The 23,587-nt window shown below is 40.9% G+C and overlaps 3 protein-coding genes across 5 annotated transcripts; all 3 read right to left on the bottom strand.

The window, feature by feature from the left end:
- Nucleotides 1–1,742: 1,742 nt before the first annotated feature.
- xpo6 (exportin 6) lies at nucleotides 1,743–14,375 on the bottom strand. The gene is given in 35 exon segments (XM_034594143.1): nucleotides 1,743–2,390; nucleotides 2,858–3,088; nucleotides 3,417–3,515; nucleotides 3,784–3,806; nucleotides 3,809–3,865; nucleotides 3,868–3,893; nucleotides 3,895–3,928; nucleotides 4,199–4,383; nucleotides 4,510–4,556; nucleotides 4,558–4,590; nucleotides 4,592–4,640; nucleotides 4,863–4,965; nucleotides 4,968–5,008; nucleotides 5,122–5,198; nucleotides 5,200–5,319; nucleotides 5,510–5,629; nucleotides 5,632–5,661; nucleotides 5,785–5,929; nucleotides 6,876–6,904; nucleotides 6,907–6,970; nucleotides 7,165–7,262; nucleotides 7,264–7,327; nucleotides 7,412–7,485; nucleotides 8,153–8,245; nucleotides 8,430–8,538; nucleotides 8,698–8,807; nucleotides 8,940–9,066; nucleotides 9,518–10,049; nucleotides 10,147–10,224; nucleotides 10,766–10,925; nucleotides 11,071–11,268; nucleotides 11,638–11,666; nucleotides 11,669–11,749; nucleotides 12,406–12,496; nucleotides 13,568–14,375. Coding segments are annotated over 35 exon segments (3,462 nt in total). The 5' UTR covers nucleotides 13,571–14,375; the 3' UTR covers nucleotides 1,743–2,288.
- Nucleotides 14,376–14,866: 491 nt separating this feature from the next.
- antkmt (adenine nucleotide translocase lysine methyltransferase) lies at nucleotides 14,867–18,232 on the bottom strand. Of its 2 annotated transcripts, none has more exons than XM_034594115.1 (6): nucleotides 18,167–18,232; nucleotides 17,305–17,468; nucleotides 17,103–17,207; nucleotides 16,876–17,016; nucleotides 16,430–16,480; nucleotides 14,867–15,943 (listed from the first exon to the last, which is right to left on the bottom strand). In XM_034594115.1, exons 2-6 carry the CDS (start codon nucleotides 17,464–17,466, stop codon nucleotides 15,731–15,733), a joined length of 672 nt encoding a protein of 223 aa, XP_034450006.1. In that variant the 5' UTR covers nucleotides 17,467–17,468; nucleotides 18,167–18,232; the 3' UTR covers nucleotides 14,867–15,730. The 2 variants fall into 2 exon arrangements, with proteins under 2 accessions (XP_034450006.1, XP_034450007.1); XM_034594116.1 differs by having other exon boundaries at nucleotides 14,892–15,928.
- Nucleotides 18,233–18,423: 191 nt separating this feature from the next.
- On the bottom strand, nucleotides 18,424–23,236 carry hirip3 (HIRA interacting protein 3). Of its 2 annotated transcripts, none has more exons than XM_034594065.1 (8): nucleotides 23,106–23,236; nucleotides 21,924–22,044; nucleotides 21,672–21,822; nucleotides 21,136–21,507; nucleotides 20,876–21,024; nucleotides 20,224–20,371; nucleotides 19,663–19,761; nucleotides 18,424–19,009 (listed from the first exon to the last, which is right to left on the bottom strand). In XM_034594065.1, the coding sequence occupies exons 1-8, from the start codon at nucleotides 23,180–23,182 to the stop codon at nucleotides 18,822–18,824; spliced, it is 1,305 nt and encodes a 434-aa protein (XP_034449956.1). In that variant the 5' UTR covers nucleotides 23,183–23,236; the 3' UTR covers nucleotides 18,424–18,821. The 2 variants fall into 2 exon arrangements, with proteins under 2 accessions (XP_034449956.1, XP_034449957.1); XM_034594066.1 differs by having other exon boundaries at nucleotides 23,145–23,218.
- Nucleotides 23,237–23,587: the final 351 nt, after the last annotated feature.

Here is a 23,587-nt window from a genome sequence, read left to right as displayed (position 1 = left end):
AGAAAGTAGAAAACAATAAAACAGATGTGAAGGGATGACACCAGAACTGTACGCAGTGTCTCAACCATCCAAAAGTAAGTAAACGTTCACAAACTGGTCCCAATCTCCCGGAATAAGTCACAAACAGCGTTAGTTGCTCTCAGACAGTGTGCCAGCAAAGGCAGCTGCCTCCAAACAGTGTGGCAACAGAGGCAGCTGACTCCAAACAGCTTGTAAGAGGCAGCTGCCTCCAAACAGCGTGGCAACAGAGGCAGATGCCTCCAAACTGCGTGGCAGCAAAGGCAGCTGACTCCAAACAGCGTGGCAACAGAGGCAGATGCCTCCAAACAGCGTGGCAGCAAAGGCAGCTGACTCCAAACAGCTTGGTAAGAGGCAGCTGCCTCCAAACAGCGTGGCAACAGAGGCAGATGCCTCCAAACAGCGTAGTAACAGAGGCAGCTGCCTCCAAACAGCGTGGCAACAGAGGCAGCTGCCTCCAAACAGCGTGGCAACAGAGGCAGATGCCTCCAAACAGCGTGGTAACAGAGTGATTTCAAGCTTCAGTTCAATGACACAAAACAAAGGCAAAGCATTAACAGCATTTAAGCAGAATGGATAAGAATATTACAAATAAATCAGCCACATAAACGAGCATGTTTCACAATACAAGTGGGGAAATACAGATCAATTATTCTGGGTGCTCAGAACAGTAGCACGCTGATAAACATTCCTAAACTACATAAAATATCCCTGAATAAGTCACAAACAGTGGCAACTGCGGCAACTGCCTTTACAAATCAGTGGCAGTTTCTGTTGACATCGGAAGTTCCTCTACGAGCTTGCTGTCTCTCAGAAGAATGACATGTCACACTGCCTACGTCAAAGATTTCTGATGTTGCTGTCATGGCTAAGCTTCCCATTATAAAATCCATTGCAGAAAAAGTTGAATATTTCAAAAAGTATCCTTTGTTCTTTTTTTACATCAGAAGTTGTAAACACACAGATGTGTCCTTGACCAGCAGAATGTTTAATAGGTGAAATTGGTTGAAGTATGTGGAAGTCGTCAGAGACAGAAAAGACGCCAGTGAGTTTAAGAGCCCAACAATGACCCTGCTCTTCAGTGCCGACAAATACAGCATCGAGAAAGTTCTTCATGATACAAGACTATCACAGTGAATTAAGTATTTTTTCACAGTGAATTAAGTATTTTTATGAAGTTGTTGGACTTGCAAGAGCTAACAAATGGTAAATGTTCAAGACCGTTTGTCCATTTATGATCTTTCTTGATCCCTAAAACTGCTGGATGGATATAGATATATATATATACACACATTATGCAACTCAATCCTGTCATCATTACACACTTCATATATCTCTTAAGCTATAAAGTAAAGCAGGTTAACATTATTGTCTCGTGCTTGACACCATACAACAGTCTATTTTCCCTGTGACCAATACATTTAACTTGAGCTATAACATATGTGGAATTTGTTTTAAATTAAACCACATGAATGATTGTCAGTGTTTAAGACATTCAGTCTTGTTTAAAAATTCACTCAGAACTAGAAAGAAGTCTAAACTTTTACAATTAATCTATACTGTACAATACATCTCTACAAAATTAAAATCTGAAAAAAAAAAAACATTCAGCATTTGAAGTAGTTGAATTCCAGTTAATATGAAATTCAACAGTGTTAACGTGCAGCAAATGATTGTAACACTGTCAGAGCACATAGGGCAATAAATCATGAATTATCCAAGACTTGAGTTTTACTAAAAAAGCACTTTATTTAAATCAAGCAGGTTTTATCTTTGTCAGAATGGAATGATATGAAAGATCTTAAGTTGAGAGTCCGTCTCCGTTGGAGATGAAAACAATTGAAGGCAAAAATGAATAAAAGCAGATATTTTAAAAAACTCAAAATGAGTTGAAAGTGCTCAGTCCCAGCTCGGCCTTGTTGCAGAGGCGTGGGAGAGAAGGCCTGGCTCAGACTGCTCCAGGTCTGGGCGACAGCCGACTGCACACCAGGTTTACATTTCTTGCCAAATTATCATTGGCAATACATAAGGAGGGCACTGCTTTTTTAAAAAAAATAACGCGCCAACCTTCTACAGTAGAAATCAACGAAATTAAACATCAGCAGCATCCTCAACCTCCAGTCACTCAACCATGAAACGCATGTGGTTCCTTCCTATCACTCTGAATAGGAGGAGCGACGCTGAGCTGGAAAGGAGTGTTGGGGCAAAGTGGTCAGCACAGGCAGTCCTTGAAGATCATAGTTGATGTGTGGAGTGGTTCAGTCATTGTGCTATAGCTTGATGGTGCCAGTGGGCAGGCTACTGTTACACAGTCTGTAGTAGCGCAGGTCATTCACCAGCCGCTGCACGCTTTGAGTGAAGGAGGGCAGGTCCTAGACAGAGAAGAGAAAGGTTTAACAGATATGAATTTACAGAGGGGACACGAGTTGAGACTGGTCGGAGTTTAATTACATACAGTCTCACAGCAATGAACAATAAATGCAATTATAAAAAACGTTAGCCTCCACCTCTTATTTTTGTCAACTTGTTGAGGGCTAAAAAGATTAGGATGAAAATAATTTTCAATTAAGAGCTGAATTGTGTTGCTTATTTACAGCAGTGTAAAATACTGTTCAGTATTCATATGTGGACAATCTTTTAAATGCCACTGTAGTCTTGAGTTGTTATGAAGATTCATGTCCATGACCAATCAAAGTAAAATCAAAACAAATCAAATCATGTAAGTAACAAGTGGTTAATTCCGTCACCATTTAATGCAGCACTTGTGCCCAAAGGAAGTTAAATACATTGCCAGGGTTAACGATTGGTGGACAAGATATCTGAGTAACGTCATTCTTACCTGTTCAAGCTTGAAGTTGCGTGCAAGTACACCTCGTTGGCCACTGTCTACACCCTGGCAGCTGTTGAGGAACTCTGGCATGAAGGCAGAGTAGAAGGCATCAAAGTCCACGGAGGCCATGTTGTAAATAGCGAGGACGATTTCCTCCTGAAGAAGGTCGTGGCTTTTGTGGAGAAGGACCTGCAGCAGCACGTTGATGAAGTGGAAGAGCATCGAGGTCCGAAAAAGCTTCTGAAGCACATTCAAAAGAAAAGTAATGACAATGGAGTCTTTACATTATAAACATTCATATTAATAACAGAGAGTACAGAGGTTATATTGATTAGAAAAGTGGTTGTTTTTGTTTTGCTCGTTTGATTACTAATTAGATTTAATTTGCCAAAAAAGGGAGACGAACACCAAAAGAGAAAAACATCTCAATTTATAGCTTATATACTTTTCTCAATAAAATATGTGAATCCAAAACTTACAAACAGGAGCCATAAGAGTGCAAAAACGTGAGTTAGCAATGCTGCATGATGATATACAACACATCTACCGACACAGAAGCTCAACTCACTCTGTGATACAACTTGTGCTTGGTGTTCAGCGACTCCAGATGTAAGAGATTCTGCTTGAAGATGTGGATGTCGGGCTGCAGGAACGACTGTCCGAAAGCCTGGAGACCACATTTCAACACAAGTCAGGGAAGGAAGTTACATCAGATTCAACAATGACTTCATCTGTTAGCGGTGTGATGAAGAAGTGAGTTAACTGATGATATTGAGAACAGAAAACACAAACCCGTTTGGATTTTGTGTTCTGTATGGTTAACGTTACAAAGCTGCAGGACATCATATAAATATAAATAGTTCTTCATTTGAAAAACAGAAATATAGAAACACAGTGGTATAAAGGTTTGATGCTGTGGGCTGTGGGACACTGACCTGCATGGCAGCTGTGAACTGGCTTCGTTTTCCATCGTATCTTCGGCAGCTCCTCTTTGGACACTTGTTAATACCGAGGTTTAAAGAAGTACCTCCAGTTTTGGTGAGTATTGGTAAAGCAACTCAAACATCTCCACCTTGACGTCTGGTTGAAGATCTCTGTCAACGAGTTTCAATGTACACCATCAAAACAATATCATAATGTGTGTGACACGTTTTATAGTCCGGTTTTACAAATTAACAGATTTGTGACTAGTGTCTGGTTCCACAGACAAAACATTTGAATCTTTTTGATAATATATGTTGTTCCCCAATATTCACATTTACGTCTTAGCTGGATTTCTCAGTGGAGATGATGCCACATGATCATTGAGGTTGTTAAAATCCAGAATGAACGTTAACTTGAGCAAGTGACCACTAACTGACCTCTCTGCCACCACCGGGTAAACCTGCTCCATGCACAGAGAGAGGATGTTGGGTAGGAAGGGCTTGAAAGCTTGACCAGGCTCTTGCACCACCACCTGCAGGATTTTCAGGAACTTCTGTACCACTCTACACCCTGCACTGCCCTCTTGTAAAATACTGGCTGCCAGCTGTTCCCTGCAGCACATATAAGTGACATTACATTCATTAGTGTTAAAGAGTGATAGCAGCATTATGCCCGAAGCCATTTAAGTCTTTATCCATCCAAGCAGGATGTAATACTGCTGGGACAGTTTCTTTTACCTGGTGAACATGCTGAGAAAAGTGTGGATGATCTGTCCAGTGAAGGCAAACACCCATCTGGACTCGCAACGCCTGAAACAGCGGTCAAGAAGAAGGCCAGCATCTCATCCGTCACATCTGGGAAAGAGAAATGACCGTGAACAAAGGCTGGCCAGTCAGATGTGTCGTTGTTTGTTGAGAAACGTGTTTTATATTAAAATGTATTTATTATTAGTTTCATTGCAAGCAACTATAGAAAAACTCTGCGAACTGTAAATTACCGGATCTCCACTTAAATCAAATGTCAAGTTTTAACCTTGAGATGGGCAGCACAACTACAGATGAGACACTGACCCTGGCTTGCTGAATAAAATAACACTGGGAAAAAGGCTGCTGAGGGACCACTTGGACAGGACTCCTGGAGACTCTGGTAACAGATCTGACGTGATTTGGTGGATTCCCCAGAGATGCTGTCACCATGTCTCTGCGCACAGGCAGGGTCTGCTGTATCAGCGCTTCACTGGAGTGAGAAGACGTGACAAAACACAACTTGGAGGAGGAAAGGAATGACCAGGGCATCAACTAATCAGACCAGGAGTAAAGAACAGAAAAGAAAGATAATAAAATCAAAACTGACTGTCATCCCTATGGGGTTGCCGAGGAGTGATGTTCACCGTTCCTCTTAAACTACGATATTCCCGCGTGAGGGCCTGCCATCATGCTGGCGTGGTTGCTGGAGCGAGTTTTGCCACTGCTGCTTCACTCTCCTGGTAAATTTGGCCACGGGAGCAGTAGCATGTTGGATAAAGCCCGACACACCAGCATGTGCGCCTCGTGTGAGCAGAAACCACACAACAACAATTATTTCAAGTAGTAAGAACATTTCAACCTTTTAGATTCTTTTCTCAATCGACTTTTTGAAAAAATGTTTGGCTTGTGTAGTGAAGTCTTTTATTTAAAGAGAAATTGTGGACTACATGTCAAAAAAATAATATTCTAAATAAAAGAAACAAACATTTACCTCTTGGGGAAGTCTGCGGGTCCGACTCTCTGTGGTAATGAGGTTGAAGATGTTCTGAACAGCTGGCAAAGTGACCAAGAACACTGGCAGCACAGTAGATGTGATGGAAACCATCAGATGGCCGATGATGAACGCAGCAATTTCTCGGGTACCTGGAGATAAAAGCAGAATTAAGTATAAAATCATTGGCAACACATTCTCCACTTTTCTTCTTTGTCATGTATGTAAGTAACCACAATGACATCATCAGAGAGAGAGAGAGTTAGAGAAGCTACCTTAGTTGTGATGAGTGGGCTGCTGGCCTCAATTGTGGATGTGATGAGGTTGATGAACTGGCTCTGGTTTTGACTGTGGACTTCACTGTAGAACTGTGCAAGCCAGTGAGAGTAGGCTTGCAAAGCAGCAAGAGCCTGTGCATGTCTGCAACAAACAAACATGACACACGGCTAAAACATGTGCTGCTCTGAGACATGGCACTGAAATCTGGACATTTTCCTGAAATTCCCTGGCTATACGTGAGACCGCAAAATGTCTGACTTTTTCTAGTAGCCCCCAGAGTAAAATGTCCCGAGTGAGCTCATGTGAGAATAACAGGGTGTGACACGCAACAGACATGAAATAGGGAGAATACAAATGTCTCAGGGTGAAAAGAGGAGCAATAAGCGAAGACGCAGACAAGATGTTAACTTGGAAAGACGATACGATTCAAGAGCTTTCTAGGTACTAAGGGCCAACAACCTGTGTCAATTGTCTATATTCAAAAACAGGTGCTTCCTGCCTCTGCTGCTCTACCCAGGCTCCACCCTCCCCTGAACGCTATGGACATTTTCTGTTGTCGGTGAACGCCTCTGACACGGACAATCTCCTGCTGCGTTCATATGCGAAAGTGAAAACCAGGAAAGTGTCTGGACCCAAATTTACAGACATTTTTGGAGTTCATGTCGCAAATGAAATAAATTAAACATACTTGATTCTTCTTTGTAAAGCTTCTCCCAGTTTGATTTGAATTTGCATTTATAATACCGTTAGTTTATTTATGACGGAATAAATATATTTTAATGGCCTTCCGCCTTGCCGCTCCAAGGATCAAAATATTCTCTCTTCATTATGCAAAATGTGGACCGCTCTGACGACAAACAATGGGAAGCAATTTCACCAGCACTGTGCAAACAGCCACAGCAGCTTTATTTCAACAGTGAAATACGGCTGTTGAGTGTCTAAATTCACACAAACATCGCAACTGTTCACACACACGTCCCCCTATGTGACACTGTGCTCTATAACGGAATAGTATTGTATTTTATGACCACTTGAGTCCCATGTTAAAAGATAGGGTTACATTCTTCTTTAAACATGTGATACTCACACGTCCGTGAGGTCAGGCTTGCAGCACAGAAGGCCACAGCGGTCTCCAGGTCGTAAAGGCTGGTCCGAGAGCCGTAACAAGTCACTTCAACCAACCTTGAGAAAGACAAAGGAAAGGCTCATTATGACATTTTGCTCTTTCAATTAACAAAATGAACGGCCAACAGAAAATGACTACATCACTTGTTTGTCATTAGATATCCCAAAACGTGCAACAATATGGTTTAACAACATTCTGAGATATAATATAGTCTCATGTTGTAGGTACAATGTTATATAGAAGCACAAACCTCTCCACCACGGCCAGGGCATCACTGAAACGTGCAGCAAAAACATCCCCGATGAAATGCTCAGCCAAGCGTCCGACAGCTTGAAGTAGGGAGCTGATGGTCCCTGAGAGAACAGTGAAGGCTCGGCTGGCAGTCGTTCTCCGCAGAGATATTAGCCTTCGACCTGAAACACAACAGAGCATTCAAACATTGAATCTATGCGAGGTCGCACCATTATATGTGGCTGTACCAAAACCAAAAGCATTACATACTTGTGCCAGTGGTGACAATAAACTGCTGCAAACCCAGGTACACGTCCAAATTTTCTTGAAGCACTGGAAACTTGAGACAGGAAAGAGGAACAAGGAGGAAGACTGTCAAAGATTGGTTATACATTTCTCAGCATGAAACAATAAAATCTGCAGCCATGTGAAAATAATTCAGTTTTTCTATTAATTAGTGTATGAACACATCACTGTAAACAGCAGAACTCAGTGAGGTTATAATTACAAGTGATCAAGAAGAAATATTTGGATTTTAAATATTCACATTTTCTATCAAGACGAGAGTGAAACTCATAATTCTACATTCCACACATGAAGTGTTATGTTCACATGGCTCGTCAGATCTTTTCAAACTGCTCAACACGTGGCTGGATCATCCTTCTAGGAACTCATGTTAGTGTGAAGTCATATGACTATTTTGTTTCACTCACGAGTTAACTGGTAAAATAAAATGAGGAAATGTGTAATGTTATTGTGGTTTGTTTAATATTTCAGACCATGAATACGTTGTGAGCTGATAAACAATCTTAGAAACTTCAGGAGTCAATATTGCTGCTCTAATGTTTTGGCAAGCTGGAGTGTGTAATCATGTTTGGAATTAATGTTGAAGCTCCTGTTGAAGGAAATTTGCTCAAGTTGGAATTAAAAAAAATATATAAATGAATTTTGTGTAGATGCCTAAATCCTTACAATATGTCAATGTGACACCAACAGCGACCTCTTACCAAAGTAGAGAATGCATGGGATGGGAGCAGCTCCATCACCTTGGCAACCACCTCCAGACTCTGACGAAGGTACTTCTGCCACTCTGTCTGTTTCTATGGTTACCAAATGAAGAAAAACATTTAGACTTTGAAGTGAAAGCTAGAAACACCTTCCTAATGAAGTTAAAATAGCAAACTTTTACTTTAGACTTCCTGTGGCTAAAAAGAAACACCAGAAATATTAAATAAAAAGATGCAAATGACAGACTGGAATATACTGTGTGGGAAATGTTCTTACATCATCATCCAGCGTTTCATCATCCAGCTCTTCCAACTGTGCTTGATTGTATCTGAACTGAATGCGATTTAGAACTTCCCTTAACAGAAGAACCAGGGCATCTTTGTACCTGTCCAACCACACATGATTATATTAAGAACAACGACAACACATCAGACATCATGTACACTTAATTATATTGTATAGAGTTGCCTATTTCAGTTCACTTGGTGTTTCAGAAAAACCACTGAGGTTTAAAAGGTATAAATATGCTTTCTGAGTCACTTACCTATTCAGGACACTGTCTCGGTCTGCTAGTCTGCTTTTAATTTTGGTTGTGAGAAAATCCAAAAACACACTCCAAATTTCCAAGCAGGCAAAATAACCTTCATGGGTAGGCTGAAAAAAAAAAAAAAAAAAAAAAAATATATATATACACATTTATAATCAATGAGAGGCAAGCTTGCAGGAAACCTGAAGGAATCGACACAATGTGGTGTACTGCACAAATAACCGACTAATTATCATTACCTGGTTGAAGGTGAACTTGAAAAGAAGGGAGAGAAACTCTACAATTGGAAACTGAGGACTGGACTCAATCCGCCTCAAGTGAACACTGACAAACAGGCGCAGAAAATCAGTGAACTTTTCCAGGTAACTGCAAGAGGAAACAAAACAAAACATTAATACACCACGAAGATCTTGCACTCAGAAGTTACTTAGTCTACACTGGTCAATAATGATGCATCATAACCTTAGATACATGCTTTTCTGTATGATGTCTGCAAAGGGTCTTTTTGAAGGACGACTTCAGTTCCTGTTTACACTTTGCTCATTTTGTGTTAAATGATACGAACAGTGCAGGAAAGAGCTTCACATGTGTTGTGTTACAGGCATAACGTAAAAGTTATGTTTCACAAGTCTACGGAGATGGATGGTGTTCTAATTTGGTGGTTTTGACAGTCTGCCACATACGAAGATGTATTTTGCTACGTCATACTGTAAGCTCGACACCTACAGTATGATGAAAAGAATAAATTACCTTACACATACACTATCATCTGTTAACACGTCTACACGCACAAGCACCAGCGCACTAAGGTCCATACCTCTCATCGAGTTCCTGTAGGCGGTTCTTGACTGTATGGGCATTATTCTCTCGTGTCAGCCTCTGCAGAAGAAAGAAGGTCTGCTGGAACATGCGCAGCAGGTACTCCTCAAAATCCATTGGCACACAGTTCTTTGACACCAGTTCATTGACACAAGTCATGGCGAGTACGCCAAGCCGGGCACGATCCACCTTGCTGCCCTCACATTGCTGTCCGTTTCGCCCTCCCCCGTTCGACGTTGGTGCCATTGTCCCAGGGTTAAGCTGGCCATTAGAAGAGGAAGAGTTGGAGGAGATGAAGGATCCCGTCTTGGCCTTTGTGTGAATATCACAACCGAAACGTGCAAAATGGAAAATGGAGGCCAGCAGGGTGGGTGTGATGCTTGTTGAGAGAGGGATCCAGCTGAACAGATGGGCCAAACACTCCAAAACAAGACAACAGAGCTGCTGACTCTCACTGTCCAATGCTGCCATGGGCTGGCAGAGCAGCTTTGAGTATTGGCTGCCCTGAAACAAACTGCCCAGCAATTCCACTAGATGGATTGAAGAGACACAAAATGGTCCGGTTAAAGCCCAACATTTCAATCAAGTCTTTGCATTTTAAAAGGAGCTTAAGAATGATTTTCTCACCACTTTCCCCTGAGGTGGGTGAGGGAGGTGGCGTGGAGGCGATGACACTGTGCTTATCCCAATAGGTCTCCAGGATACCTGCAAAACAAGACATAACGCATAGTTAAAACCACATATACTGACAGCTTTCCACCAATACATTTTTCTGAGCGTCAGCCTAACTCTACTTCAGGCAGATTTGATCTAAGGTTTTGCAATTAAAAAGTCAAATTAAACCCAAATTGCAGGTTGCAACATTGGTGGTTTTAGCTTTTCTGTTGACGGTAGGCCTCAGTGTGCAAAGGGAATTGAAGTCCTTTGCATTGTTCGCAATATGGGATGCAACAGTGAGGTCACCCAGAACAGGGCTAATCCCAGCATGCAGCGATGGTGCTGCTGAAAAATAGTGTTGTATTATTATTATTATAATTTTGTTGTAACATTTACAGGTGTGGAGGCAAGACATTAAAATGATCATCCCCTTCAAAGTAAAAGCATCAAAAAACAGTAAAAGACAACCTGCTGTTTTGCTCCTATGCAGACAGAACACTACAAGTGATCCACCACAAACTACCACCAGGCACTTTTAAAATGTATATTCATATCAGGAAATCATGTTGCACAAAAAGGTTGTTCTCACCCGTCAACAGTCCAAGTACAGTCGGTACCTGCTCCAGCAGCAGTTTACGCAGCTCATCTTTCCTCGCAACACTCAGATCTTCTCGAGGACATGCAAGTTCCTCTGATGTCGTTTTCAACATCACCAAACCCAACTGAGCCAGAGCTGGGGACTGGATCAACTGTAGTTCACAACACATCAAGAGACAATGGAGATAGAGATTACTGAATTTTTCTCACTATATACAACAGATGAAAAAGCTGATGATGATAAAAACTCACAGCACAACACACTTTAATTGCATAAAGGATGCGAGCGAGGCTCACCTGAAGGGTGTTTGTAAAGAAATCGTGGTAGAACATCGGCCAGTCCTGGCGACCGATGTCCACGATGACCTTGCAGAGTTTGTTACGGATGAAATAGGGCACAGATTTGTGCTGAGCAAGCAGGAGTTTGGGTAGACAGTTGCGAATCTCCATCTTGTCTTGTGAAGCAACACCAATCCACATTTTGTTCACCAGGTTCTGAAAGTAAAAGGGAACAATCGATGGTCAAAGATGTAGAAAGTTATTTAGACACAGCTCTTCTGCTTGAGGAATTTGTTTGATTACTAATTCCTGTAATTCATTTATCAAGAAAATGCTATAAATAAAACAACATTTTTAATTCAATCATATCATTGGGGTCAGACTTATCTCCCACAAAATGTATGATACATTTAACCAACTCATTTTGTAGAAGTAATGAAATGAGGAAACAAAAAAACAGAATAAAATTAATGTCATACGATCAGTTCCTAATAAGCATTGCATTCTGTGTGTAATATTTTAGTAAAAAAGGCCCTGCAGGGAACAATAATTCCAAAATATGTATCTTCCACCTACAGGACTTACTTCAAATACTGTGAGGCTGTACATCATACATACTCATTCCGAGTATTGGAAAGGAAGAACATGCAGTGCCGCCACGCTCCAGTCTGCTGCGCAAAGTTATTCAGCAACTCTTCTGCAGAGAAGAGGAAGTAGGTATGATCACAGAGGTATATGACAATGTAGTACTTCACTTGCAGACAGACGAAAGTAACGCATCACAAAACAGGAAGTGTCTTAAAAAAAGTGACACAAAAAATTAGAAACCAAATTATTCCGGGTCACATTAAATGCTCCACTGTGAGAAACTGTCCAACAGTGAATTTAGACAGTATTCAGACCCCTTCACATCTTGTGATGTTGCAGCCCTATGCTGAAACAATTTGACTGATTTTGTCCCTCAACCAACCTGCACTCAGTAACCCAATATTAAAAAGTGAAAAGTGAGTTGAGAAAATTCTGTACATTTCTTAAAAGAAAAGAAAAACTGAAACATAACATTAACACAATTATTAACCCTTTGATCAGGTGCCTCCCATTTCTCTTCTTCATCTTTAAGATGGTTCTACACCTCAATTGATTGGACATGATCTGGAAAAGGCTCACACACACCAGTCTATATAAAGGTCTCACAGCTGACAATGCACATCATAGCAAAAAGCAAGCCACGAGGTCAGAGAAACTACCGGCAGAGGTCACACACAAGATTGTGCCAAGGCACAGATCTGGAGAGGGCTTAACGGTTTCAATTTCATGTTTCCCACTTCATTGATCTACTGACTACACACTTACCTATTTCTCTCTTCCGCTCATTGGTCGTGCAGCTGTGAAAGAACTCCGTCATGAGGCTCTCCAGTGCGCGCAGCGACGACTCCTCTGAAGCCTAGAGAATAATACGAGATAAAGTTAAACATAAATGAGCACACATAAGATAACTACTTGACAATATGCATGATCCGAACCAGTGGATGCTCTATTTGTCTCATAAGGATCTACACATTAGCGTGAGAGAAATCAAACGTAGACCAATATCTGTCCATTTGACAGATGAAATTCAGGGATGTGCATGTCTTGCAGTGTACATGCACATCGGATGCCGAAGTGCAAACCAGTCATAAGTCTCTTCAAACACCGGATCATGTCCAAAAATCCCATTGTCACCGTGAAGATAACAACACACGGCCATTCGAGCATTTATGATGATGATATCTTCTAGTTTGTTCCCAAAGAATGAACGTGTGCACGTGCAGAGAACTTCATCAAGCGGTCTCACGGACTAATCTTAACAGACATTAGTTGGCATTTGCAGGTGTATGTTACCATCGTACTCGAGCTTACTGAGGTGGAAACCTATCTTCAGAAGTCAATGCCTGCACACTGCTATAGATGGATATAGCTGGATCACTGCACGTGTATCAGTGGCGTGCACGTTTAGGCACGGCCTGGTGGAAGTACACAGTTCACGTGGATGGTGAAGGGTCTCGGTGATATATACAATCAAATAGCTGTAGGTAAAAACACTGGGCTTTGGCAGCTGGAAGAGGATTTGGCCTCGTCTGGCGAAAAGAGGAGCGACATGGAAACGAGGCTTCACGCAGCAGCTCCCGTGGCAGGCGGCTCTGAATTCCTCAAATACGCCACAACTTGCCGAGGCTCAACACGACTCGGGGCAAATTTTCGCTTTTGCAAGATGGGCGTCTAGTTCCGTGAAATGGCTTGAAGAGCCGTCACGTCCCGTCAAGCGGCCCATAGCTCTCTCTCAAACCGTTACCTGACCTGTCACACACACTGGCCTGTCCCATTAGCGCCATGTGTTAATAGGAGTATTAATAAAACGTTATGTGTTCCTGTTAGAAGCCGCTGCACCACGCTAGCCGTTAGCACATGGGACAGGAAGACACGGGCGAGTGTGACAGACAGGCTGAAAGGGGGAGAAGCGTTGACTCGTACTCACCATGTTCAGCGGGGCTCAGATGCTTTCTTGGGTTTACTTAAGTCTCGGCTCAATTACACTAATGAGCCAACATTAGCTGCCTGACTAGCCAGATCTGTAGCTAACGTTAGCTACGGTGTTGCTGGCTAACGCAGCTGCAGAGGGGGCTCATCGTGGGTCGATTCTCCACACACACACACACACACACACACAAACTCACTCACTTACACGCGTCTGGCTAGCAAATGTTAGCAATAACGAGTTATTTTGATCTCGCCCGCAATAAAAACGCGTACTCGCTCGACCAAGTACACAGGCAACCGAACCAGCTAACTCGAATCGGGTGGGCTCGGCTGCATCGTCGCGTGATTCCGTTGGGTTTGTTGATCTTTAAAATCTTGTTCTGCGGGACATCCGACACCGGGGAGAACCGTTAAATAGCCCCCCCCTAAGTCCAAACGTCTCGCGGCTAATCACTCGCCAAAAGCGGTGCAGCGGATGGCTAACGCGTTAGCTTCTCTACAGGGATGAAGACGTCGCGTTTTTTCGTTAGCTTGCTGTCAAAAGCGGAGACACGCGTCCACGAGCGTCGGGCGCCTCCAGCCTCGGTGCTTGTTTTACAGCGGGGGGTCACAGCACTCCTTCCCCGCACACGGGACGGACGAGCGGCGGCGTTAAGCGTGTGGTAGTTGAAGGCGCTGGCTCCTGTTATTGCTGCTGTCGGTGCTCAGGGCGGCTCAACAGCTAACAACCTCCTGTTACAGCTCGGGGCTTCGCAACTTCCTCTTTCGCTGCAGAAACCAACCAATCCCAGCAGCCCCCGGGTCAAGACGCTCACGGCAATAAGAGCACGACATCCGGTTATGCCTTCAAGTTACAGCGGTTTCAAAACAACAACTACTAAAGAAATACTAGGCAACGAGAGAAAAGGTCTTTTTTTTTTATGGGCAAATGCCAAATGTTTCTGTGATAATGTAATGCTACTAACTACATCTTGCACTTGCCCGCGCTTTTATAATTTGTATCACTTTCTTTCTTTTCTGTTTTTATGCTTTTTTAAATTATATATTTTATTTATTTTTCTTCTAAATGTCATTTTCTTCATGTCATTTTCACGTTCTTATGTTACTTCAGATCAGTTGTGTTTTTATTCTTATCTTTCTTGTATGTAAGGCCCCTGCATTTTGTGTATGAAAGGTGCTATACAAATAAAGTTTATTATTATTACTACTACTACTACTACTACCAATAATAATTCTTGTATTATTATTTTATGATCATTTTGCATTACAGTGATAATAATAATACGCTGTAACAAGTGAATTTCTCCAGTGTGTGCTCAATAAAGTTTATCAAAGACATTACAGTCAAAAATAAACTGATACTGGATAATTATTTACCACTTTGGAAAGATGAATGCGTTCTCCTAATATGTTCACAGATGTAACTACGAAATACCATCAAAGTTACTATACACTATGGACACCATTAGTCCAAGGGTTACAGTCTGTGATATTGCAGAAAATAACAATCACGCTTACAGAACATGAAGGGCAAAGTCCACCTGCCCACACAACCACCTGGAAGCTATTCATTGTTTAGTTCCTCTTACTTCTGGATCAAGCTGCACCATGAATTCCAAAATAGTCTCTGAAGATGTCTAATTATATTTAGGTGTAAGAAACACTAAGTACATAGTGGCATATAGCGGACACAGAAAACAGAAAACTATAGATAAAACAACTTTTAAAAGCATGTTCCTCCTCGACATGTAATCCACCAAAGGTTAGTTACACAGAAATCCTCAATTGGGAATTTCTGGTATAAAAGTGAAGTTCAGACATTGTTGATAAATAAATTAGACAACCAAGCTATCAAAAATATAGAAGAGAGCATTTCTGCAAATTTCTGTAAAATCATTGCAATTTTTCACTTCAGTACAACAGTAGAGTAAAAAGCAGCAAGTGCATATGCATACACGGCTTCTCAGAAACATCCTGTTGCAGATGTAATCAAAAAGTCTGAAATTGTATTTATGTAAAATGTCCTTCAAGTTACCCTTATCCAATAAAGGATTTTTACATCTTACCGGCAGTTATAATTTAATGATTCCATGTTGCCGTTACAGGAGGGAAAAAGATTTGGTGTGTCCATGTAGCTTCAAGAGAATAATTTCTCCTTTGGTTAGTTTGTAACAGTGTCGCTATCCATGACTGTGAGGTTGTCGTTTTTCCTGAGAGCGTGCTGTCTTTGTGCTTTCATGCTGTAGGCCCAGGCCCTGTCCACACCCTGGCCCTCAATCCTGCAGGGTTTCCAGTCAGGTAAGGGAAAACGTCCGGCCACAACTAAGGCATCATCAGAAAGCTCAGCCTGCAGCTTCTCCTGCAATAATGAAAGCTGCGAACACAAGAGCACAATCAAAAAACGACTGCAATAGTAGAACAGTAATCTATTGAAACTATGCATCTGAATTCAATGAAGCTTCATCCGCGTGCTGACAGATTAATCTTTGATGGTTTTTCTTATGCTGGTATCTATAATCTTAAAATGGTGCAGGACCATAGTGGTCAAGTTCCTTTTATTGAGTTTTAGCCACCTGCACATTTAGAGATTTAAGTATTTTTTAAATTGTTTTCACCATCTATGTGATGTGATTCAAGTGTTATTAAAACCACTGCAACACTTTCTCTGACAGAAACAAAGGTTCCTGTTTTAAGACAGAAAAGGCGTTTCTATAATGTGACCAACCACAACTCATCTCACCTCCCTTTTCAACCAGGAAACCTTCCATTTTTCTTTATCAGGGAGTTTGGCTTTGCTGTAGGCTACACCGAGATAACCTATTATTCTGGTAACTAGGCAACTGTTCAATGTGTTACTCACCACGCTAGGTGCCAAGAACACGGTGATATTCTTGCATTCTGTCAAGTCAACCTGTGAAGAGATACAATGCAGGAAGTAAACATTTACCATTCATTTTTTATTAAGAATCTGTCTTCACATAAATATAATAATCACATTAGAAAAAACATAACGATTAAGTATTCATGTAGCTTGTAAAATGTCATGTTCCTTGTTCATAAAGATAGTTTTCATGTCAATCTTTGCTTTAGATGGAGGGCTGCTGATTGTGTCATTCTTGTTATCGTCTACTTCTGGGCATGAGAACGTTTCCTCTCAAACTATCATATTGTTCAATAATACTTTACAATGTTGTCAAGACCACAAAGTAATACAGTGAATTGTTGTCATTCAATGGTGGCTAGTGTAACATACAAATTTGCACAGGATTGTTACAAATGCTGCAACTCAAGTGAAAAATGTCAAACCTTCCAGAGATCTTCCCGCCGATATGATACATTTTCATGATGGCCTGCTCTCCATGCATGAAAGCGGGCGAATTGAACAAGCCAAGGGTTGAGCTCATAACCAACAGCAGGAGTGAAACCCTGCCGATGGGCTTCCAAGACCTGAAGTTTTAAAAATGACCACAGTCAAAAACCTATGGTTCACCAGTGCAAGACAAAAGGATCTCACACATCCTGATTGTACTCACAATGCGACCGTCACCAGATCCCAAATCCACCAGGCCTCCCTTTCGACCTCTCACCAGTGTCATGACATTATCTACTTGAGCTTTGCTGGCTGGGATGTAGGGAACCTGGAGGCATTTTAGAATAATGTTTAACAAGGTACAATCGGAACAAGCAGAGTTACATTAGCAATCATTCAAAGTGTTACGAAGATGTTGATCTTACCTGCAGCCTCAGAGGGACTTTTCTAAAACCTGGCTGGACGATTACCACCCACATCGCGTACACAGCCAGCCCAGTGCCAGCAGCTATCTGTGCGACACCCCATCCTCCAATGGGCCTGGACCTCAGCTCGGCAAGGACCTCGTCTGGTGTGTCATCATCCATTCCTGTGTGAAACGTGTCGTGTAAGGTCTGAGTAAATGTGACATCCGAGAAAATACTAATACTGACAACAAGGCAGGGCCGGATCCAGGGGTGGAAAATCTGACTGGACACTGAAGTGCCTCTGTCCTGTCAGTAGTCTAAAAAAAAAACTCACTAACAAAACTAACAACAAATATGACAATTTGTTTATTTTCTTTTGTGAAGAAAACAATGTGCTTGAACAAGGAACACTTTTCTAAATATATTCAATGAAACAATGAATGTTTAAAACGTGCATATTACTGAATCAGGAATTGTGCACAGATGTTGGACATATTGGCCCCCAAATATAAAAAGATCCTACATCCACCACTGCAATAAATACTATAATACGGTAATAATGTAAAACCAGTAGAAACATGAACCGTGAAATACCAATCTACCATCTATGCTCTCTCTATTCACAGCTTATGTAAAAGCTCCTTGGATACTAACATGGAAACGTAGACAATTTAATGCAATGCAAGCGTTTTTAACTCAGCTTAATGACTGAGATAGCTCAGTGCTCTCGCAGGAGATTGAGGGTCACATGGAGTTCTTATCAGGATCCAGTGACGATCTCTGATTAAGAACATCAACACTCACTCATTACTTCATTAAGATATTTAACAAACGCAAACGCCCGCAATAACATTGTTTTAGCGTATTTATAAGTAGATACCTGCAGGAGTGCTGGCGGACACATTAGCCCGTGGGACCGGTCCGTCTACGAAATAGTCCGTGAATCCGAGAGCCTGCTCACAATAGTTCCGGGGATGAAACGCTGCGAAGATTCCGGACTAAGTTTATTACTGTGTTGTCTTGTGCCTGTTATTAATATCGTGCACGTCTTTAGCTGTTTTATACAGAATATCACCTCCTGTTAGAAAAAGGAAATCAGTTTTATCTATGTGTCAACAGGTTAAAATAAATGGTTATTCCACAAGAACACAATATCATTTGAAATATTTTATTAGAAATTGAAAATATATGAACATGAAAAAGTATGCATCATCACTTAACTGGGAGCGGGGGGGGCATCACATGACATAAGAACCATTTGTTCATATTTACACCAACAGTCAATAAGAGTCTCCAATTCACCTAACACCAGTGTGCATGTGTTTGGACTCTGCTAGGAAGCTGGAGTACCTGCAGAAAACCCACTCAGACACGGGGAGACCACATGAAGGCAAACATTCTTGCTGGGAGGCTGGTGACCACTGCACCACCATGTCGCCCCTCAATAAGAAACAATAACTAAGTAATTCATAAAGATCAAAAACCAACTTGTACAGAGAAAAGCGTAATGTCCTTAGAACAGGAAGTGACCCTTGTCAGTCACTGTCTGCATCATCACTGACGATCCCCTGCAGGTTGGTCCAGTCTGTGGCTCGTCTGTGCACCTTGTGTGTTCTGTTTTCTTCATCACTATCAGAGGCGGAGTTCAGAGTGCGCTTATACGTAGAGGACGGAGAGTCGTGACCTTCCCACCTCACTGAGGCTCCTCTGCGTTTTGGACGACCTGAGAGAAGTATCCACACAACCGGTTATCGTTAATCAATATTTTCTTATTTTGAATGCGCAATAAAGTGATAAACAATCTAGCGATTAAGTCACTTCAAAACTTATTGAATAACACCATTGCTGTAAGTGTTCTGTGCATTATCTGGTACAAATAGATCACAGTATATAGTGTATGCAGCATGTGTGATACATGTAAGTTTCCCATGAGAGGAACAGAAAACATCTAAAGTTGTTCATTTGACCAAGGGACAGTATAATAATGCAAAGTCTTATCTTAAAAGCCTATTTATAGTGCTAATTATGTTAGATCCACATTCACATTTTCTATAATCAATATTGATTGTGTCACACCAACTGGCTTTTCTTGTACAAACTGAACTAAATGTGCACAATGAACAATAAAGAAATGGAATTTTCACAAATGCTCATGGTTAATCTTCCTCCACTAACATTTTGCTCAGATTTTTGAATCGTGTGAATTCTAGCTACAGAACTGCATTTAATGCAAAGTGTGGGTTTATCCAAAATAAGATTTTCAGTTGATTATTTCTAAATTTGGCCAGTGAATTATTGTAAGAAACCTTGCTTTGTTACTTAGTAATACTAAAAGCAGAAGGTGGTAACAAACAAAAAACGGAGACAAATAGTTACCTGATGTGGAAATGATGTTGCTGACATCAAGATCAGCTATTTCCTGAGCCTCCTCTCTCTTCCTTTTGACACTTTTGCATTTTTTAATAGATGGTTGTCCTGTGTGAAAACACACACGTGTTATAACTTCAGATTTTTTTTGTCGGTTGTAAAAAGAAAAAGAAAAACGGTCAAAGTTTACATTATTCACAAATGACAAATGTCACGCTGCAGCTACAAACTTATAATCGGATTGACTGTTTCTTCTGTCAGTCTTTCATAAGTGCTACAAATTAGAAGCATCTCAATGTATAGTATTTAAACAAATGTGGAAAAATGGGCAAAGTAAGAACAAACTAGGTGCCTGGTAAATGTCACAGCCACCTGGCGGGGAAGATTTGAATAGCTTTTGTGAATGATCTCTGTAAATTTTGCTTTCTGGTGACACAAAATACGTCAAAATATCTGAAATCTTGCTCCGGAGACCGCAAATAACCATTTATTCACCTGACTTTAGGACTCAAAAAACTAGCATGGCATGAATTTGTGTACTGTTAAAAAGGTGAATATATATCTAATGACCTTGGACACCAAGATCGTCCAGCTCCTTCTTCAAAACAGCCACCATGGAGGGCACAGAGTGACAGTCATCGAGGAGCTTCTTGTAATTCCGCTTCACACCACAGAGAGAAATGTAGCGCTTGAGCCTCACAACTTGTTTGTGTTCATCCTGCAGGGGTCAGACGGGTTGAGAAGATAAGACTTTATTCCATATTATATTCCACAATGACCCAATACACAAACTTATGTTTCAGTAAAAACATTTTTCATTCATGTTGAACTTTGTGTCTCGACTCCGCTCAAAGTCAATTATATGGTTCAGTTTAGCATTTCTGCAAACTTCTTTCTAATAACTTCAAATGCACAGTGGGTCCTTTGATAACAACGCCAGTATAAATTGGGCTCAGCATCAGCATCGACCCACAAAAATCCATATCGATAGAGCTCCAGTTACAATACTGCAACAAAAATATGTTTTTGTATCTGCCTGTATTTAAATTCAATTAAATTAACTACATTTCAGATCACATGACCACTGTAAAAGTGATTAAAATTAAAACTACCAAAAATAAACATCATAAAATCACTTGAAATTACTTATGAATAAAAGCCAGTTATACATTTTTTTATAAGATGATGAGGACTTGATTGATCACATGACTCATGGACTCACCTTTTCTCCGCTGGTCTTTTCATCTTTTTTCACAGTTTTCTTATCATCGTCATTTTTTTTCCTCCCAGTTTCTTGGTCATCGTCCAAGGAGGTGAGTGCCGATGAATCTGAGTCTTGGTTGTTTTCCTTTTTCACTGGGACTTTTTCTTCTGCACAGTAACAGAAAGTCGTATCACAAAAAAAAAAAAAAAAACTCAAGATACTATGAATGAATGAACATTTAAATGTGGTAGATGGAAGTATAAAGTTTAAATTCTCACTTTTTTCACTATCATCTGAAGACTCGTTGATCTGGTCACTCCTCTCCGACTTTCTCTCTGTGTCAGTTTCATTCTCTTCATCACTCTGTGGTGTTTTCTTTCCAGGACTTGTACTGCTGCTGCCTTGCGTGTTCTTTGTAGAATTCTCTTTCTTTATCCCGATGTCTTTTGGACCTTCACTGTCTGACCCTCCCGACTCACTCACGTCCTCTACTGGAGAGTCCTCACCCTCCCTCTTACGTTTAAGATTTCCACTTTTCTTTAGCTGTGATTTTTCAACCTCTTGCTCCGCATCCTCAGATCCAGATTTCTTGTTTTCTTCCTCTGCACTCCCCTCACTTCCTGTTTTGTGGCCCTCGTTATCCTCAGATTCTGTCATTCATCACACAAAAGAAGACAAAACATTTCCTGGTTTATAAAGAAGCAACAGAACTCACTATAATTAAAACAATGTCAGAGTAATGTAATTACTAGGTTGAAAAAGAATAGGAATAATTGTCTGCGTACTCGGTAAATAACAAATATAACCAAGTTACCTGAATTTATCTGACGTCGGGATTTCTTTGCCGTGGATTCATCTTCGTCTTCTATCCCACTCTCCTCCTCATCATCATCATTTTCCTTTTCTCTCTTCCTTTTGTTGTGGGGCTTCTCGGTCTCCGGCTCAACTCCATTTTCATCAATCTCCTAGAAGGGGGGTGGGGGACAAGCTGAAAATGACCCCCCCAACATAACTACACTTAAATATATATATATACATACAAGCTGTTTGGGAAGAATTCAGATACCTGCATTTTCGACAGTTCCTCTTCAACCACCTGCTTCATGTAATTTCTGTCCTCTGGACTTAGTGATTCGAGTCCCACCAGCACCAGATATCGTTTTTTTAAAATTCCCAAGGTCAGTGTGCTGCAATAAGACGTTAGACAGATTACATCAAGGTGGGAGAGGGAAGAGGTGAATTGCAGAAACAGATGTTCTTCACTCGAGCCTTTTGTAAAACACACGTGAAACTCATGTGACAGGGAAAGACTGAAATGTATTTTTCTTTGTCTTTGAGATCATTTTAAATATACAGCCTCTAAGAAGGGATCACATTGTTCTGGTTTGAGCGTCTTTACACTGGCTTCCAGTATCACTGACCTTGAACTTTAAAATGATTTTACTTTGAAGTCTCTTAACGGTACAGCATCCTCATACATTTCTGATTGTTTATCGGAGTATGTTCCCAAAACTGTTCCCTCAGGTCTTCTACCGCAGGCTTGCTAAATATCCCAAAAATGAATTAAACAAAAGGTTTTGGGGGAGCAGCTTCAGAAACAAACTCCCACCAACACATCAGACAAGCTCCTTCTGTTGATAGTTTTAAGAAACAGCTCAAAACCTACTTCTATTATCTTGCTTTTTATCCATTTTTATTGTTTTTAAAACACCATTGTCCTAGTTTTATGCTTTTCTACTAAGTCTTTGTTTTATTACTAACATGTTATTGTAATAAGTGTTAGTTATACTGACAATGTGCAAAAGTTTCCTTAATATGAAAAATGCAAATGTTGGTAACTAGTTGTGATGTGAAAAAAAAAACAACGCAGCATTTAATTTACTTTGAGCTGTCGTCTGTCCCACTGTTCCCCAGCAGGTGTCGTGAAAAAGCGTAAACACGATGGTGAATACCACTCGGCAGCTGTCACCTCGCACCGAGACGTAACCTTTACACTGGTTTTTGCGACACAAACTTCATTTTGCGCCTCGTGCCGCTAAAGTTCGCGGACAAACAAAACCAGCACGCGGCCACAACACCGCCACAGCGACGTAAACACGGTTTAACTGGACGTTATCCGGCAGTTTGACCTCACTAGGATTTGATATAACAGGAGACGGGCCTGTGTTGTTATTGTTGTAACTCAAACTGCACTGACTCAACACAAACACATAAACACACAAACACACAAAGTCTTTAAAGCCTCCACCTCAAGTCTGGTTGATTCCGGAGTTGATCGCACACGAACCTGCGGATTCTCTCCGTCACTTTCTCTGACACCATCATGTTTCTCCGCTTATTTCCTTTTTGGCGGCATCGCGACCACCTGACATACCCGGAAGTGACGTCGCGCCGGCGCCACATCCGGTCACAATGCAAAACAAAGATATTTATATATATATTGTTATATTGAGTATTATTTATTCTTTCTAATGTTTATTCATCTATGTGCATGTTTATATAACTGTAGTGTCGCTAAGTTGATGATTTTCTGTGTCGTTTGTAACTACTGGACTTTTTTGTGATCTGGACTAGTCATTAAAAACTAGTACTAATTTTCTGTAGAAGTTAAACTGAATGTCTAATTTATCTCAAGGTTTGATCACGTTTTTAATTTATTTGCAACTTTAAAGAGTGTAAATACAATTTGAAATTTGGTCAAAGAGATCAAAATATATTTAGACTCCAACA

This window comes from Hippoglossus hippoglossus, chromosome 8 (genome assembly GCF_009819705.1).
Source record: "Hippoglossus hippoglossus isolate fHipHip1 chromosome 8, fHipHip1.pri, whole genome shotgun sequence".
NCBI lineage: Eukaryota > Metazoa > Chordata > Actinopteri > Pleuronectiformes > Pleuronectidae > Hippoglossus > Hippoglossus hippoglossus.
Note: the sequence above shows the minus strand (reverse complement) of the source record. Positions and strands in the feature narration are given on the sequence as shown.

What these genes read in the sequence shown, in the direction of transcription:
- antkmt (XM_034594115.1), bottom strand. Translation starts at nt 17,466, where the DNA reads ATGGATGATGACACACCAGACGAGGTCCTTGCCGAGCTGAGGTCCAGG. An exon ending in AAGTCCCTCTGAGGCTGCAG is followed by an intron (nt 17,208 to 17,304) that starts GTAAGATCAACA and finishes AAATGCCTCCAG; the next exon opens with GTTCCCTACATCCCAGCCAG. An exon ending in GGCGGGAAGATCTCTGGAAG is followed by an intron (nt 16,481 to 16,875) that starts GTTTGACATTTT and finishes ATCTCTTCACAG; the next exon opens with GTTGACTTGACAGAATGCAA.
- hirip3 (XM_034594065.1), bottom strand. Translation starts at nt 23,182, where the DNA reads ATGATGGTGTCAGAGAAAGTGACGGAGAGAATCCGCAGGTTCGTGTGC. An exon ending in TTCAGATGATAGTGAAAAAA is followed by an intron (nt 21,025 to 21,135) that starts GTGAGAATTTAA and finishes GTTACTGTGCAG; the next exon opens with AAGAAAAAGTCCCAGTGAAA. An exon ending in AAAAGACCAGCGGAGAAAAG is followed by an intron (nt 20,372 to 20,875) that starts GTGAGTCCATGA and finishes TGACCCCTGCAG; the next exon opens with GATGAACACAAACAAGTTGT.